The 14031-nt window shown below is 48.5% G+C and overlaps 1 protein-coding gene across 1 annotated transcript in view; it reads left to right on the forward strand.

The window, feature by feature from the left end:
• The first annotated feature begins 2620 nt into the window (after positions 1 to 2620).
• Positions 2621 to 14031, forward strand: part of CLIC6 (chloride intracellular channel 6) — a 31632-nt gene continuing 20221 nt past the window's right edge. The window contains exon 1 of the mRNA XM_075717986.1: positions 2621 to 4024. Within this exon, the coding sequence (XP_075574101.1) occupies positions 2621 to 4024 (1404 nt within the window). The remainder of the gene's footprint in view (positions 4025 to 14031) is intronic.

The raw sequence follows: 14031 nt of genomic DNA on the forward strand, positions 1-14031 counted from the left end.
AAAAACTGAAGCTGATACCCAAAGGAGGTATCTAGAGAAGTGCTGCAGATCCAAGGGACAGCTGAAAAGAAAAAGCGCTTAAGAACAGGCAGCTGCAGTGAGCCAGAGGAGGCTGTGCCACATGGGGCTGCAGAGGGAACCCATCTGTCGGGGCCCATCAGCCACCAAAGCTGAGCACAGCTGAGCTCTTGGGGACTGGGAGCGGGAGAGGGCTTCCCAAGGGGTGCGGCCAAACACAGTATTCATATAAACACAGCCAGCTGACTTCAGTGGTTGTGTCTATAACCTGCAACCGTTTCTCCTGCAAAATTCCCACCACTTTTATGCCATGAGTGTTGCTTTGCTATTCATTCCCACCATGAAAACCTGAGGTGAGCCTTCTTCCTTCCAGCCAGTGTCCTGTCCACCACTGGGCAGGTGACAACACGGCAGTGCTCGTGGGTGGTCTGCACAGTTGGAGACAGCTCTGTCTGTAGCTGAAAGCTTTGTAAGATGGGACTTGTATTGCACCTGGGGGAGGTGGCCAGCCTTCAGGCCAAGGGTTAAGAACCCTTCAGCAAGGGTTAGGGTGAGTAAACCAATATTATCCATATAGAAATAGAGATGACTGAGATGTGTCATTCTACTGATATCAGAACCCATAAGAGAGAAGTGAAATAATTGCCTTATGATGGGTCCAGCTGCAAGACCTCCGTTGCCAGATGCTGAGCCTCCATTTCTAAACCTTCAAGAAACATCCCTTCTGACCATGACTGCCCCCGTTCTTTTGTCTCACTGGCAACGCACCTTGGGGCAAGCATAAATTCTATGAAAAATAGCTGTAGGCTTGTTTATTTATTTGTCTGTTTGTTTGTTTTTATCAGTGCAGGTATCTGACCTGATGGAATGATTTATTCTGTAGTATTTTCCATGTCCTGTTGGCTGCATCTTCTCCTTCCCCACCCATTCCAAAACCCTGTGTTCAGTCTGCCCCCGCTCTTTCCACTCTCAAATATAAAAAAGTGGTTTTATATACACATACATAAAACTGTTTAACTGCATGTTTTTTAAATATCATACCTCACTCCTGTCAGCTAACTTTTCCATCCACTGTTCTCTCTGCACCTAGAAAACTAGGACTATTTTCCATGCAAATAGCGTAAGTAATGCTTTCACGTAAATCGCTTCTGAGGGGTGGGACTAGAGCAGGCTGCATCTCCTAGAAAATGACTTCTTGCCTACAAGCAAAACTACTGAAGCTTATCCTCACACCAAAACCTGCTGATTGTCTTTGTGTGTGTGTGTGTGTAGTGCCTCCATAAGCCAGAGAAATTACCAAAAGTGTGGAAAGATGTCTTTTATCTGGAACAGAAGCAGCTTGCGGGATGAATCCGCAGCTGCCTTACCCGAACTAAAAGTTACCGCTTCTTTCACACCAGCTGCCTGCTCTGCACAGAACACAGTTATTTCTCATCACATTTAAATGCAAACTGTTGCAGAGGTGCATAGCACTTGACACGGTCACATGTGAAGGAAAGCTACTTAAAAGTGTGCAAATCTATTTTTTTTACACAGTGTTTCAGTGTTCCCTCTTACAACTTTTGCGACTTGATAAGCATGCATTTTCTTTCTTAACAACGTTTGGTGCAGCCCAAAGACGGCTTGGGAATATGTTTCAGATACTGTGTAGCTGCTGGTTTTGGTTCATCTGTATTTTTAAGAAACCCTGAAAGACTGTCGGGGCTCTGCCAGTTCCAGTGTGTCAGCAGCAGTGGGGATATTAGTGGTTGCCTTTGTAAACCTGGATTTGGAAAATGGTGTCCCTCTCCTTGTTCTGGCAGCCAGCAAAGCATTGGGTGGCCGTCAGCCCCACCTGCCAGCGGGCCCAGGGCTTGTGGGTGCCTGGCTGGTGGTGGGGGAGAGCAGCGGGGCGTCTGGGGGCTGCGAGAGACACCGCGCTTGAGGCTGTGAGCAGCAGCGGAGGGGAAAAACGAGGGCAGAAATGGGGCTCGGGGGGGCTTTGGGGTGGGAGGTGAGGGCCGGCAGCAGGTGCTTGGCAGGCATGCCCAGCCAGCCCCGGTGGGGCTGCTGGAGGCGGGCGGGGGGGGGGGGGGGCAAACTTTTTGGCCGCTCTTTGCAGAGGCTCCAGTCCCGCTGAGCACCTGCAAGCAGCCAGCGGGCGGGGAGGAGGTGGGCGAGGGGAGGGCAGCGCTTGGTGCCGCCACAGTCAGGCTCTCGCCACCTCCTCCCGCGCCGGCTGCAGCCAAAATCAGCAGAGGAGAGATTTACCGGGGCGGAGAGGCTGGGGACCACCGCGGGGGGGGGGACACACACACACGAAGGACCCGCTGGCCTTGCCCCGTGGGGGGGAGGCGCGGGAGGAGGAGGAGGGCGGACACCTGTGGCTGCCCCCCCCCGCACACACACACGCACACACACACACGCACACACACGCACACGCACAGACACACAGACACGCACACGCGCGGCCCCGGGGGCGGCCGTGCGCAGGCGCCGCCGTCCCCCCCGTCGGTGCCCGGCGCTGATCCCCGGCGGCGGCTCCGCTCGTCCCCGCTGCTGCCGGCGGCCGGACGCGCCCGCCCCGCTGCGCTCTTGGGCAGCGGCCCCGGGGGAGGCCGGCATGGCGGAGAGCCCGGGGCGGCCCGGCGCCCCGCCGCCGGAGGGGAGCGACCTCCCGCGGGAAGGAGGCGAGGAGGAAGCGGCGGCGGCGGCGCCGCAGCCCGGGGTGTCTCCCGAGGGGGCGGCGGAGCCCCCGGACGGGGCCCCCCCAGGCGAGGCGGTGGCTGGGCAGGAGCCGGCCGCGGCGGCCGTGCCCCCCGGGGACAGCGGCGGGACCGGGAGCGGCTTCTCCGGGGGGGCGGCGGAGACCTCGGGCGGGCCGGGCGCGGAGGGGCAGCAGGCTCCGGCGGGGGCTGAGCAGCGGGACCCCGCCGGGGGTGCCCCGGCGGGCGAGGGTCTGCCGGGAGGGGAGCCGTCTGCGGCGGCCGCGGGGGTAGAGGGGCCCGAGGGCTCCGCGCCGGCGGCGACGGACCCCGAGGAGGCGGCGGTGGCCCCGGAGGGGACGGACCCCGAGGAGGCAGCGCCGGCGGAGACGGACCCCGAGGAGGCGGCGGTGGCCCCGGAGGGGACGGACCCCGAGGAGGCAGCGCCGGCGGAGACGGACCCCGAGGAGGCGGTGAGGGAGGCAGCCCCGGCGGGGACAGACCTCGAGGAGGCGGCGGCGACAGCCCCGGCAGGGCCAGACCCCGAAGAGGCGGCGGGGCCAGACCCCGAGAAGGCGGAGGCGACAGCCCCGGCGGGGACAGACCCCGAGGAGGTGGTGAGGGAGGAAGCCTCGTCGGGGCCAGACCCCGAGAAGGCGGAGGCGACAGCCCCGGCGGGGACAGACCCCGAGGAGACGGCGGGGACAGACCCTGAAGATGCGGCGGGGCCAGACGCCGAGGAGGCGGTGAGGGAAGAAGCCCCGTCGGGGCCAGACCTCGAAGAGGCGGAGGCGACAGCCCCGTGGGGGCCAGACCCCGAAAAGGCGCTAAGGCAGGCAGCCCCGGCGGGGCCAGACCCCGAGATTGCGATGCGGGAGGCAGCCCCGGCGGGGCCAGACCCCGAGGAGGCGGCGGCGGCCCCGGCGGGGGGCGAGGCGGCTCCCGAGAGCCGTGGGGAAGCGGAGGCGGCGGCGGCGGCAAGGGCCGGCGGGGAGGCCGACGGCGGAGAGCGGTCGCCGGGCGGCCCCGACGGCGAGGACGGAGCGGAGGCGGCGGGGGCGGAGCGGGGAGCCGGTGCCCCGCCGGGGGCAGGAGCGGGGAGCGCGGCCCCGGGGGCAGGGGAAGGCGTCGCGGCGGCGGCGGGGCAGCGCTGCGGGTCCCCGGGCCCCGAGGGCGGCGAGTGGGATGCGGCAGGTCGGAGCCTGAACGGCGTGCGGGGCCGGGCGGAGGACGAGGAGGATGAGACGGGCTCGCCGGCCGGCCTGGAGGAGGAAGAGGAGGATGAGGAGAAGCAGGAACACGACATCTCCCTCTTCGTCAAGGTAGGGTGTGAGGGGCTGCTGGGGAAACCTGGGTTCGTGACCCTCCCCTCATCCAGGAGCCCCGGGCAGCTCCTGTGATGAGCGGCATTTAAATTTGGCAGGCAAAAGTCCAGCCTGGCTAAGGTGATTTGGTTATTAACGCCCAAAATAAACCTGCCTCTGGCTCCTCATTCCTTCTGCAGGCGGAAGGCAGGACGGGACAGGGCTTCCCGTACGGCAGCTGAAGGCCAGCGCTGCCCGTCCCCTCAGCCCTGGGAGCTGGTGGTACCTCTCAGCCCAGAACCCAGAGAAGCACAGACCTGACCTGCAAGGTGGTTCCCCCCCCCCCACCAAGTTATCCCTCATGGGCTCTGTGCTGTATTGCTTGAGGTTTCTCTAGGTTTAAATGGAAAGGGTATGCGGGGATCTCGGTTTCGGTGGACTCCAGGGCTCTCCTGTGCCCTCCTCACCATGGGGCTGGGACCCAGCAGCTACTGTTTGGAATCGCTAGCTGCAACTTGTGACATAAGGAGTTCTCAAGGGATTTTGAGATCTTCAGAATACAGTAAGGGCACACAGCACATCATGGGGGCTGAGGTGGAAGAAACTGGAAAATATGATCTGAAATGTGATACTGGGATTTTCCAACATGAGCTGTGTTCAACATTTAGATAAGTGCCCCGAAGTTTGGCAAGGCTGGATTCAGAGAGTCAGTAAACTTAGCATCCCTTGTAATTGTCCAGTTTGTGCATGTTTGGGCAGGGAAGATTTAGGTTAGAGGGAAATTGACAAAACAGAGAAAAAATGTAATGGTCTTAAAACTAATTTCTGGTATTTTATAGTATAGAGCTTTAGAGTTTCTTTGTAGCCGGAGCAGCATGGGATATTTTTCTCAGAGTAGACCTAAACCTAAGGAATTAAAACTAGGAAAGAAGGTGGCATTTGGGACCTTCTCCACTACAAGCCATTCCTCCCATGCAAATAGTGCACCTCCTGAGTCGGCTGAGGCTGCTTCTGTAGCAGCCGGAATTAACTGTGGATGAAAAACTCATTGCCAGCCTTCTGGGTGAGGGGGGTTAGGGCTGAAGCAATGCTTATGCCTTGATTTATCACACCTCAGTGCACACTCCCTTTTTTTAAGGCTGAGCCTCCTTTGAAGTATTGTTACTTGAAAAAGGCTCTGAGGCTTACACATAGCAGTGTCAGACGTGCTGGATAATGCCATACTGGAAAGATGAATGAAATAACAGCTGATGTTGGTGAATGCTCCCCAACAGTCCCCAGTTTAAGCAATTCCTTAGCATGCAGGCTGGCATGGATTCTGTGGTCTAAAGGCAACTGTGTACATCAGGTTGGTGTACAGTAGCTAGATGATAATGCTGGAGCTGGAATCTCTGATTTTTGTGTCAAACAGCAGGAGCTGCTACTGTTGAGCCTGGCAGAGACTATTTATGGACTTTCTGGCTCACAGATCAACAGCCCCCTTTGCATGGACACTTTTGTAATTTATTTATTCTTGTTTTATGCTCTTATATCCATCAGGGAATACCAGGGGGTGGCAGAGGGCTAAAGTCATAAAGGCTACCTGTGCATTATTGCACCTGGTGCACGCTTTATGGAAGAACAATGTGGCCAACATTAGAGAGCAGTCTATAACAACAGCATCTGTTGTAACTCTGTAGTCCCCAAATACTAGGATTAAGCATGGTTTTTGAAAATATTTATAAATTAATAAAGACAGAAGGAGGAACATTTAATGATTGACTTAGCATTAGTAACTTAAGAACACCTTGAAAATACTGCACCTGCTCTTCTAATGGTTTCAGTGGTAGAGTATTACAAAGCTTGAATATTTTACCTCTCCTGGAGCTAGATTTTTTTTTTTAGTTTGAGACTGGCACAAATTCCTCCAGTTCAATGCAAAGAAAAAAGCAGCTACTGGAGAGCTCAGCATCTCCCCACTCACCAAAATGTGCTGGGGCCACAATGCTGGGGCATGAGAAGCACTTCTCTTTCCTGCTGTTGGGAGAATTTATGTTCATGCTGCTCTTGCTGTCGCCTGGAGACATGCTAGCTGTCTTTCCATCCTTCTCTTGGCTGCAGGAAAGGGGATATAAAAACGGGGAGACTGGAAGTTCTCTGTCATGGCTTAAAGTAGTTTTTAAGACCACATGCATAATGCTGTGCTTAAATAGGTGCTGATGTATTTTGATGGGGAAAAAGGGGGAGAGTGGATTCCAGCGTGGGACAGCGTGAACTCTGGCATTTGGGGATTATTGAGTGTCTATATGTGACCACAGCACATGGTCCGCAGACATGATGTTCCTTCCTGAGCAAGTGCTAAAACTCAAGGGTTAAGGACATGAGAAGACAATCTGAACTGAATGCAAACATTCGTTTCCAGCCTGAAACACTTCCCTTCAGATGCATGTTTCTAATGCAGGTGACCACCCCTCTTATGCCCTATTACATCACTATTCTGTGCCTGCCTATTAGCTCTTATGTGCTTTTGAGATGTTGACACCCACCTCTACTTTGCAAGTGTCACTGACCTCTTTCACCCTTCTGCTGTGTTTCTCAACAAGCACCTTGTCTACTTTCTCCCGTGCCCCTGGGGGCTTCTTTGTGAATATACTATCTATCAGCTCCCTGACCTTCTTCAAACCTCTATATAGAATTCTACCAGTCTGTAATGCCGCTGGAAACTGGGCAGTGACTGGGCTGTTTAAAATACTGATATTATTGTTTGTCCTGTTCAGTATGACCCTAATTTCCTTGTCATCCCTATTTATTTTGTTTCACCTGCCTGTTGATTTTTGGCTTACTTGTAAATGGTCAAGGTGGGGATTATCTGCCTGTTATCTGTGCCTGCATGCACAGTGGTAGAGGTAGGAGGTCCATGCCATGACTTCATAGCACTATACAAATACAGAGAAATGTTAAAAGTAAGTCCCATAACAGGACAAAACTCACAAGAAAATAATACAGTAGTAGTGATTGAAGAAGCCTCGCAGTTTCGCTGCTCGGGAGCATTACACTAGACTTGGCAGATATTAAAGTACCTGGTAGCCTTTCAGTAATAATGTTTGGAGAATAACAAACTGAAGCATCACCATCAGAAAGAAACTTTTCAGATATAACTGTATGATGAGCAGTGTTTCTTGTTTTTACTTTTGTTGATCAAGCTTGTTCTTTTTAGCATTTTTTTTCTTCTGCTTCCTGCTGCATTGCATTGCTTCCTTTAATTTTGCATATATCTATTTGAATATTGTGAATATCGTGTCAGCTCGTGCTTGCCATGGTGAGGTGGGTGGCAAAATACCCTAGCTCCACAAGCATGGGTATGAGCGGTTGTGCTTTTAAGCTGATTTGGGTTGCTATGCAGTGCTATTTAGTTTGAAATCAGACACCCAGGGTTCAACATTGAGATCTCATGCTACCTGAGATACCCTAGCACTTAGCAGGGTTAGCAGCATCTATGAGTGACAATGTCCTTCTGGACCAGTAGCTCGATGCCAGACAGGCTACAGTAAGGCATCTCCAAAGACAGCAGACATCTGTGTTTGGGCAACTGAAGTGTGCCCTTGATGAAGCTGAACTACAGAAGACTCCTTGGCTATAAGAGCAAGACCATATCAAAGTTGCTTTGAGGGTTTCACTAGATGCCTATTTGATTTCCATTTTCCCATGAAACAACATGTACCATATGTTTCCTTTAGATAGTAATATTTGATGTTTCTCGTATTGCAAACTCAAATGTTTGCAGAGGTCAGCCAGATACACTTTCGGATCGGTCTTTGGTAATTCAGCTAAGCACAGCTGGCACCTTGGGTAGGACACCTTGTGGATGTTGAAGCTTGCTGGCTGGTCTTCTAAGGTCAATGGTATATGTAGGCTTTTTTTTTTTTCCTTCTGTGGCAAAAGCCCTTTATTTGTCAGAAGATGTCTGTAAATGACATAAATTTATTTAACTATTTGAATATAGCAGAACTCTCACCAAAATGATTCAGTTAATTTTAAGAAATTTAAACATTTATGTAAGACTTAAGAGTTTATTTCTAAATTAAAAAAAAAAACCCTCCAAGGTTGCCTACCAATCAATTTTAAATTTTCTTACAAATAGAAAACTTAAACACCAGAATCACAAATGCAGATTTCATAATTCCAAAGATGTCTAGGGATAGTGATTTATCTGTAAGTGCTGAACACAAACAGTTGGCCAAACAACCCAACTTCAGCACAAGGCTGCCTCTGAGATTGCTCATCTTCCAAAACAATTCTTGATTAGTTTCTTGGTTAAATCGTATATAGTAAAAGCTGACCCTGAGCCTAAGGTAATAGATTTTATCCAATGAAAAGTAATAGGCTTTATTAAATTTTGTGATATTCTCTAAATCAAAGTAATTTATTTTCATTCAGAAAGTTATTTCATTCCTACCAGGGACCAAGGTTACTTAACTGATACGGAATTTCCTTGCACCGTTCCCGAGATGTGCTTGACTGACTTGACATACTCAGAGCTGCGCTTAATTATCAAAAGTGCTGATAAAGAAGGAAGTAAAAGCCTTGCTGTGAGTAGAGACATAGGAATAACAAGTGCTCGCATCTGTGCCTCCAAACACCACAGTTAACGTATCCAACTTAAATGGTAATGGGTGTTTCATACTAGAGCACAAAAAAGAACCTCATTTTCTATGATGTGATGGATCTGTGGTTTGCATATAACTTATATTTAAAGTATAAACTAAACTTCTGGGGCTTCAGTGCTGTAGGTAAGAAGTCCATGGGCAGCAGGAGCTCAGATACCTCAAAAAACCTCCTAGCCTGTATTCCCATTCAGTGGACCCTGTGCTGTATCTGGTGCTGGACATAAACATTTACAGTGTCATCACTGAGTAGGTATTTGTGCTTAAGATCTTGATTTTTGCTCATCGGTGCAATTGGTTTGTAAATCAGTTAGGCGAGTACGGTTTATAAGGAGAATAGCTGACATCCTGTATCAAAATGAAAGCAGACAAGTGTTTACTGTCCTTTCTTAGTGTAGATTCACTGTAGGAGCCCAGTATTTAGATGACCTTAGGAAGGTGAAAGTAAAGATTTGTGTGTATGGAGTTACACTAGCTTTGTACTTATGGATTAAAAGCAGTTTGGGGGGAAATTCAGGTACTGGATATTTATCCAGGCAAAGGGAACTACCCAAAGTTTGCCAAAGGTGAGCGCATTGGATTTGTGTGATGCTACAGAAGGACAAATTGTTGTGGAATGCGCAGGGAAGCATTTGGTGTGGTTTGGGCAATGGTAGGAAACAGACGGCTTCTCCTTTCCTTCTTTCCCCCCATCCCTACCAGCGCTGCTGCGTTTCACTTTCCATCAAAACCACACTGTATTTTCCCTGAGGAACACATTTAATGCTTTCTCCTCACTCTCTGGTTTTCTCCTTCTTGAGCTACATTTCATGTGCCTTCTCCAAAGGTAGGAGCTTTTCTCAGGTGCCACGTTGCTGCCACTAAAATCCTGTCATTTTTTTTATACGTTGTTTCCCTCCACCATTCTTTTGGATATTCTATTTTCCAGTTGGCTACCAGGACGATCCGCTTTTATAACTGAGCAGTTATGAAAGTTATCCCAGAATAAGGAAAAAATCATTCAGGAGAGAGCCCCTCCCCTGGAGCAGAGCACGAGGACCGCATAGGCTAGATCTGCGGAAACAAGAATCAAACCAAAGCTGGTTGGGACTGAGCCTTGTGGGGCTGCCCAGCGAACCCAGCATAGCCCCACTTTTCTGGCTGCTGGTTAATTAGCTGTTAGTATGGTGATTTTGATTCTTTGACTATATACAGCTGCACGCAAAGTACCGAATCAGCAGAGGTGTGTTTGTTCAAAGACATTTTGCGGTTCTGTTCCCTGTTTTGTCGTACAAAGCAGGAAGCTGGCTCCTTTCCCATGGGTATTTGCCCTTTCTCAGCTACTTTTTTTCAGCTGGAATATGGCAATTTCGGGTTCCCTAATGCAGCTTAAGAGGAACTGGCATTACAAATTCCTTTCATAACTCTTCAGGTTATTGTGCGTGTCGGGTGCACCTGCAGCAGTTTTTCTGGGAGCTGAGTGTGCTTCCAGCAGCCTTCAATGAAACTGTGCTTGGGAGATGTTGGTTTGAAAGGCAATGGTATCAATCTTTTTTTTCTGAAAGAGCTGTGCGAATATTTTGAATGTGCAATCTTCTTCATTTTTACTTCTCATGCTTTCCTTTCTGGCCATTCAGGTTGGCAGCTTTTTAGAGCTTAGACTGCTAAAAAGAAACAAGGTTCCTTGGAGCCACTGACTAAGGAATAGCTTTGAAAACTACACCAAAATTAGTTTCGCTGCTTAGTTAGTTTGCTGGAGGGATGCTTAATGGAGCAGTAGCGTGCTCTGTCTGTTTATGCCAGTGTCGGTTCTGACAACTGACAGGCCAAGTCCTGTTCCAGAAAGACACAAACCAACAGATAGACATAAGTGATCAGAAACATGACGTTGCATCTAAATTTTTGGTTTTGGTATGATCTAGTCATACTTCTTGGAGTTGTCTTTTTGTCCGTGCTTTGGAAGTCCTAAAACTGCATGTGCACATAAGATTGTACAAGCCTTAACCACCTATTTATTCTCAGTGTGACTGCAGACCTCTGCGGTTTGCAGGCTTGTTTTAGGCAAAAAAAGTTTTGAAATAAAGTAAATGTCTTTGAAGTTATGTTCCTAGACCTTTTCCTATTTTTATTTACTCTCAGCTCACTGCTTCAGTAAAGCACCTCACCATGTGTTTTACTTTAAGCACAAGCTTAAAGTCATGTGCTATTTAAGCCCTTTGCTAAACAGGGGACACTCTCCTGATTCAGTCCGAGGGCACAGCCTGTATTTCTTGCTGGCTGAAACCAGCAGAAGCTTCTGATGAGATCAGCCTGCTGCCCAAAATTCAACCACGCTGCCTCTGCTCCTGGAGTTTTGTCTTCATTAAAAGGCTGATCTTACCTATGGTCATCACAGACTGGGGGCAAGGTTGGAAGTTTTCCTTGTGTGCTTTCTGCCTTCGGTCCCTGGTTGTCTGGGGCAAACCTTCATTTCATAAATCCTGTTGGAGAGCTGCAGCCTTCTTCAGAAACGTTGATGCTTGCTGCAGGAGGTGATTGCCATGCAGCTGTGCCTGGGAATTTTCATGCTGTCTGTCTGTTTAATTTGAGGCTTGATTCATATTTGTATATAGACGAATAACAAACCGGTCTACAGCACTCATGGCATTCACAAATATAAAACATCAGTGTGCAGTGAATAGTTTTCTGGCCAAGGGGAGCAAAGGGATTTGGCCAGTTAATTGAAAAACATAACTATACTCAAATTATTAAAAAATTCAGGTGAAATTTTGGAAATGGTCTTCATTAAATAAAAATTAAGAGCTTTTTTTGAGGAAAGATTACCTGACAGTGTTAGGTCTAGATTAATTCACAAGGGGTTTAGGCACAGTGGCCAAAATGGAGGAGGCAGCAGTAGCTGCATCATTAGCCCTGTACTTAGGACGCTGATGTGGGATGCGGGCGATTGAGGTTGTGATGTTACCTGGAGCGTAAGTGGAAGATTAGTGTGCATCCCTGTCCCAAGCCAGTGCCATAGACACAGAGTTACGGAGTTACTCCTGCTCTGTCTTTGACACCATCAAGGTATAATAATTACCTGCAAAGCGAGACAGCATCTGAAAGGTGAAATGCAAGGAGCCAAGCATATCCAGCAACCTTATGGTTAGGCAATGTATGGTTTATTTGCTGTTATTTCCTACAGTAGCAGTATGTAGATTTTACATGGTATTCAGTGCCTCTGGTTCCCACAGATTTTGGGATTGCTTGTGAAATAAGAGATGTTATCCACGTGCTTTGAGAAAGCAGAACGTGGTAGGCATTAAAAAGATGAAAAGGTGTTGTGTCTCCTTCCCAGCATGGGTATAATAAATCATGCCCAGTCCACTTGAGAATCTGGATTTTGGTTTTATTAGCATCCCTAACAGTAAAAATAAACTAATTTTTGTTGATTAAAAAAAGTCTAATTCTATTTCTTAGATATCTTCAATACTAAACCAACTTGTTCTTCCATGTCGTCTTCTATTTGAAATCTGTTCTCTCCAGCACTTTGCTCCCCTGTTCGCAGGAAGAGGATTAGGCAGCTTTGTGATCGCTCCGCTCCCACAAACAATTTTGCCTTTTTGGACTCTTCACCTTGATGGGTACCAGCCAGGGCTAGCCATCCCAGGGACTCTCTGTTTTGGCCTTTCTTACAGGGTCATATAGATCCATGCAGAATTGTATCTATCGCTCTTTTTTAGAAGTTAGTTTAAATATGGTGAAGCAGAAGTGATAATGGAAATTATTAATATGACCACACTTTTTTAGGATGCTTATCTCAGGTGAAGTCCCTTTGAATTGGCGGCTGTATACTTTTTGACAAGAGACAGGAGACAGGCCCCTCCTTTTCAGAGACAGTAAAGGGAGTAAGGTCATGAAAGGAAATATTATACATATTTTATGGAAGGGGAAGTGAAGCATGGAGACTTACTCCTGTGCCATTGCTGACTATATTCTCTGTGTCTCCCCTAAGGGGGTCCTACTGCTTCTTTTAAAAAGTAAGAAATCACGTGTTCATCTGACTCTGCCCAAGGAGTGTAAATGCCATGTGAAGGTTACATGATTATTTTCTTGCTCAGATAATACAATGTCACGCTGTGATAAGGACTTGTATGCATTTCCATTTGCAATGTCTGATTATTTACTGATAAAATCCTGAACAAGTTGAGTGACTCCATTCCTGTTGCTTTCAGTAACACCCGCCTTGTCAGCAGTAAAGTGTTTTAATTCCTTCATAAAAATATTTAGCTTCTCAAAGCAAACAGCAGCAGCTTGTACAGCCTGCCACCGACACAGCCCTTGGAGGCTTTCCCCGGGCGGAGGGTGCCCGTCGCAGCCTCCTCCCTGCGAGGAGCCGGGGGCTGGCACGCCGGCCGGCTGCGGGACGTGCCTTGCACAGGGATGTGGTTATTGTGAAGCCTCACGGACGGGCAGAGGTGCAAAAGGGGATTTTTCCCATCTCGGTTTCTTCCTCTTCATATGCTGAAATTTTAGCTTATATTTGAATATTCAAAATAGACTAGAAACATAATTGTTACAGAAAGAAGTAAACAAGAGCAGGTCGAGTCACAAATGCACGCCCTTTCCCAAGTTATTCAAATGGCATAGTTACAAAGAAGTTAAACATTTACTCAGATTTCAGAAGAATTCTCATTCGTGTCTTGGAGAATCATTGATGTTTACCTGGTAGTAATTTTTGAAATTATTTTTAAAAGCTCTTACAGAACCTGAGTGTTTTGTAAAAAATCAGGTTTCTTTCCATGATGGTGGCAGATGAAGCTTGAAACAGAATCCAAATATACCCTAAAAACTTAAAAATTTCAGTTCGTATGCTGCTTACAGAAACGAATGTGCGTGGCAAAACCATCAGCCTCTTTTTTGCCAGGAGCACCGCAGGGGCCGGGGGCTCCCCGGGGGCCGGAACCTCAGGGACTGTCCTTGTTTTGAGGAATATCAGTGTTATAGCTGTAGATGCTGGGGCTGATTGGTTTGCAGTATGATTCAGGCAGTATATCTTTATTTAAAAACTGTATTTTAATTAGCAATACTGTGTTTCCTGTAGTTTCCCCAAGCCTATGAATGGAAGCGAAGTGGTGGGGAGAGCAGGATGAAGAATAGCCTTGAATTTAAATTTACACTGGGAAGGGATGGGATAGAGTCCAGCCCCCTCTCTATAAAGCTAGTGGGTTTTTGCTGGTATTTATGCCCAGTTTTTAACTGCTCTTTCAGGGCATGTCTTTGCCAGTTTCCACTGGAGCTGACAGGTTTTTTTATGTAATATTTTACTTGGTCATTTGAATTATTTTCTACTTGGACCAAAATATCACATACTGTTAGTGGGGAGAAAAACCACAAAATTAAATCCCTCTTTTCATCTTTTACCTT

The sequence above is a fragment of the Pelecanus crispus genome, chromosome 1 (genome assembly GCF_030463565.1).
Source record: "Pelecanus crispus isolate bPelCri1 chromosome 1, bPelCri1.pri, whole genome shotgun sequence".
In the NCBI taxonomy this organism is placed as follows: Eukaryota; Metazoa; Chordata; class Aves; order Pelecaniformes; family Pelecanidae; genus Pelecanus; species Pelecanus crispus.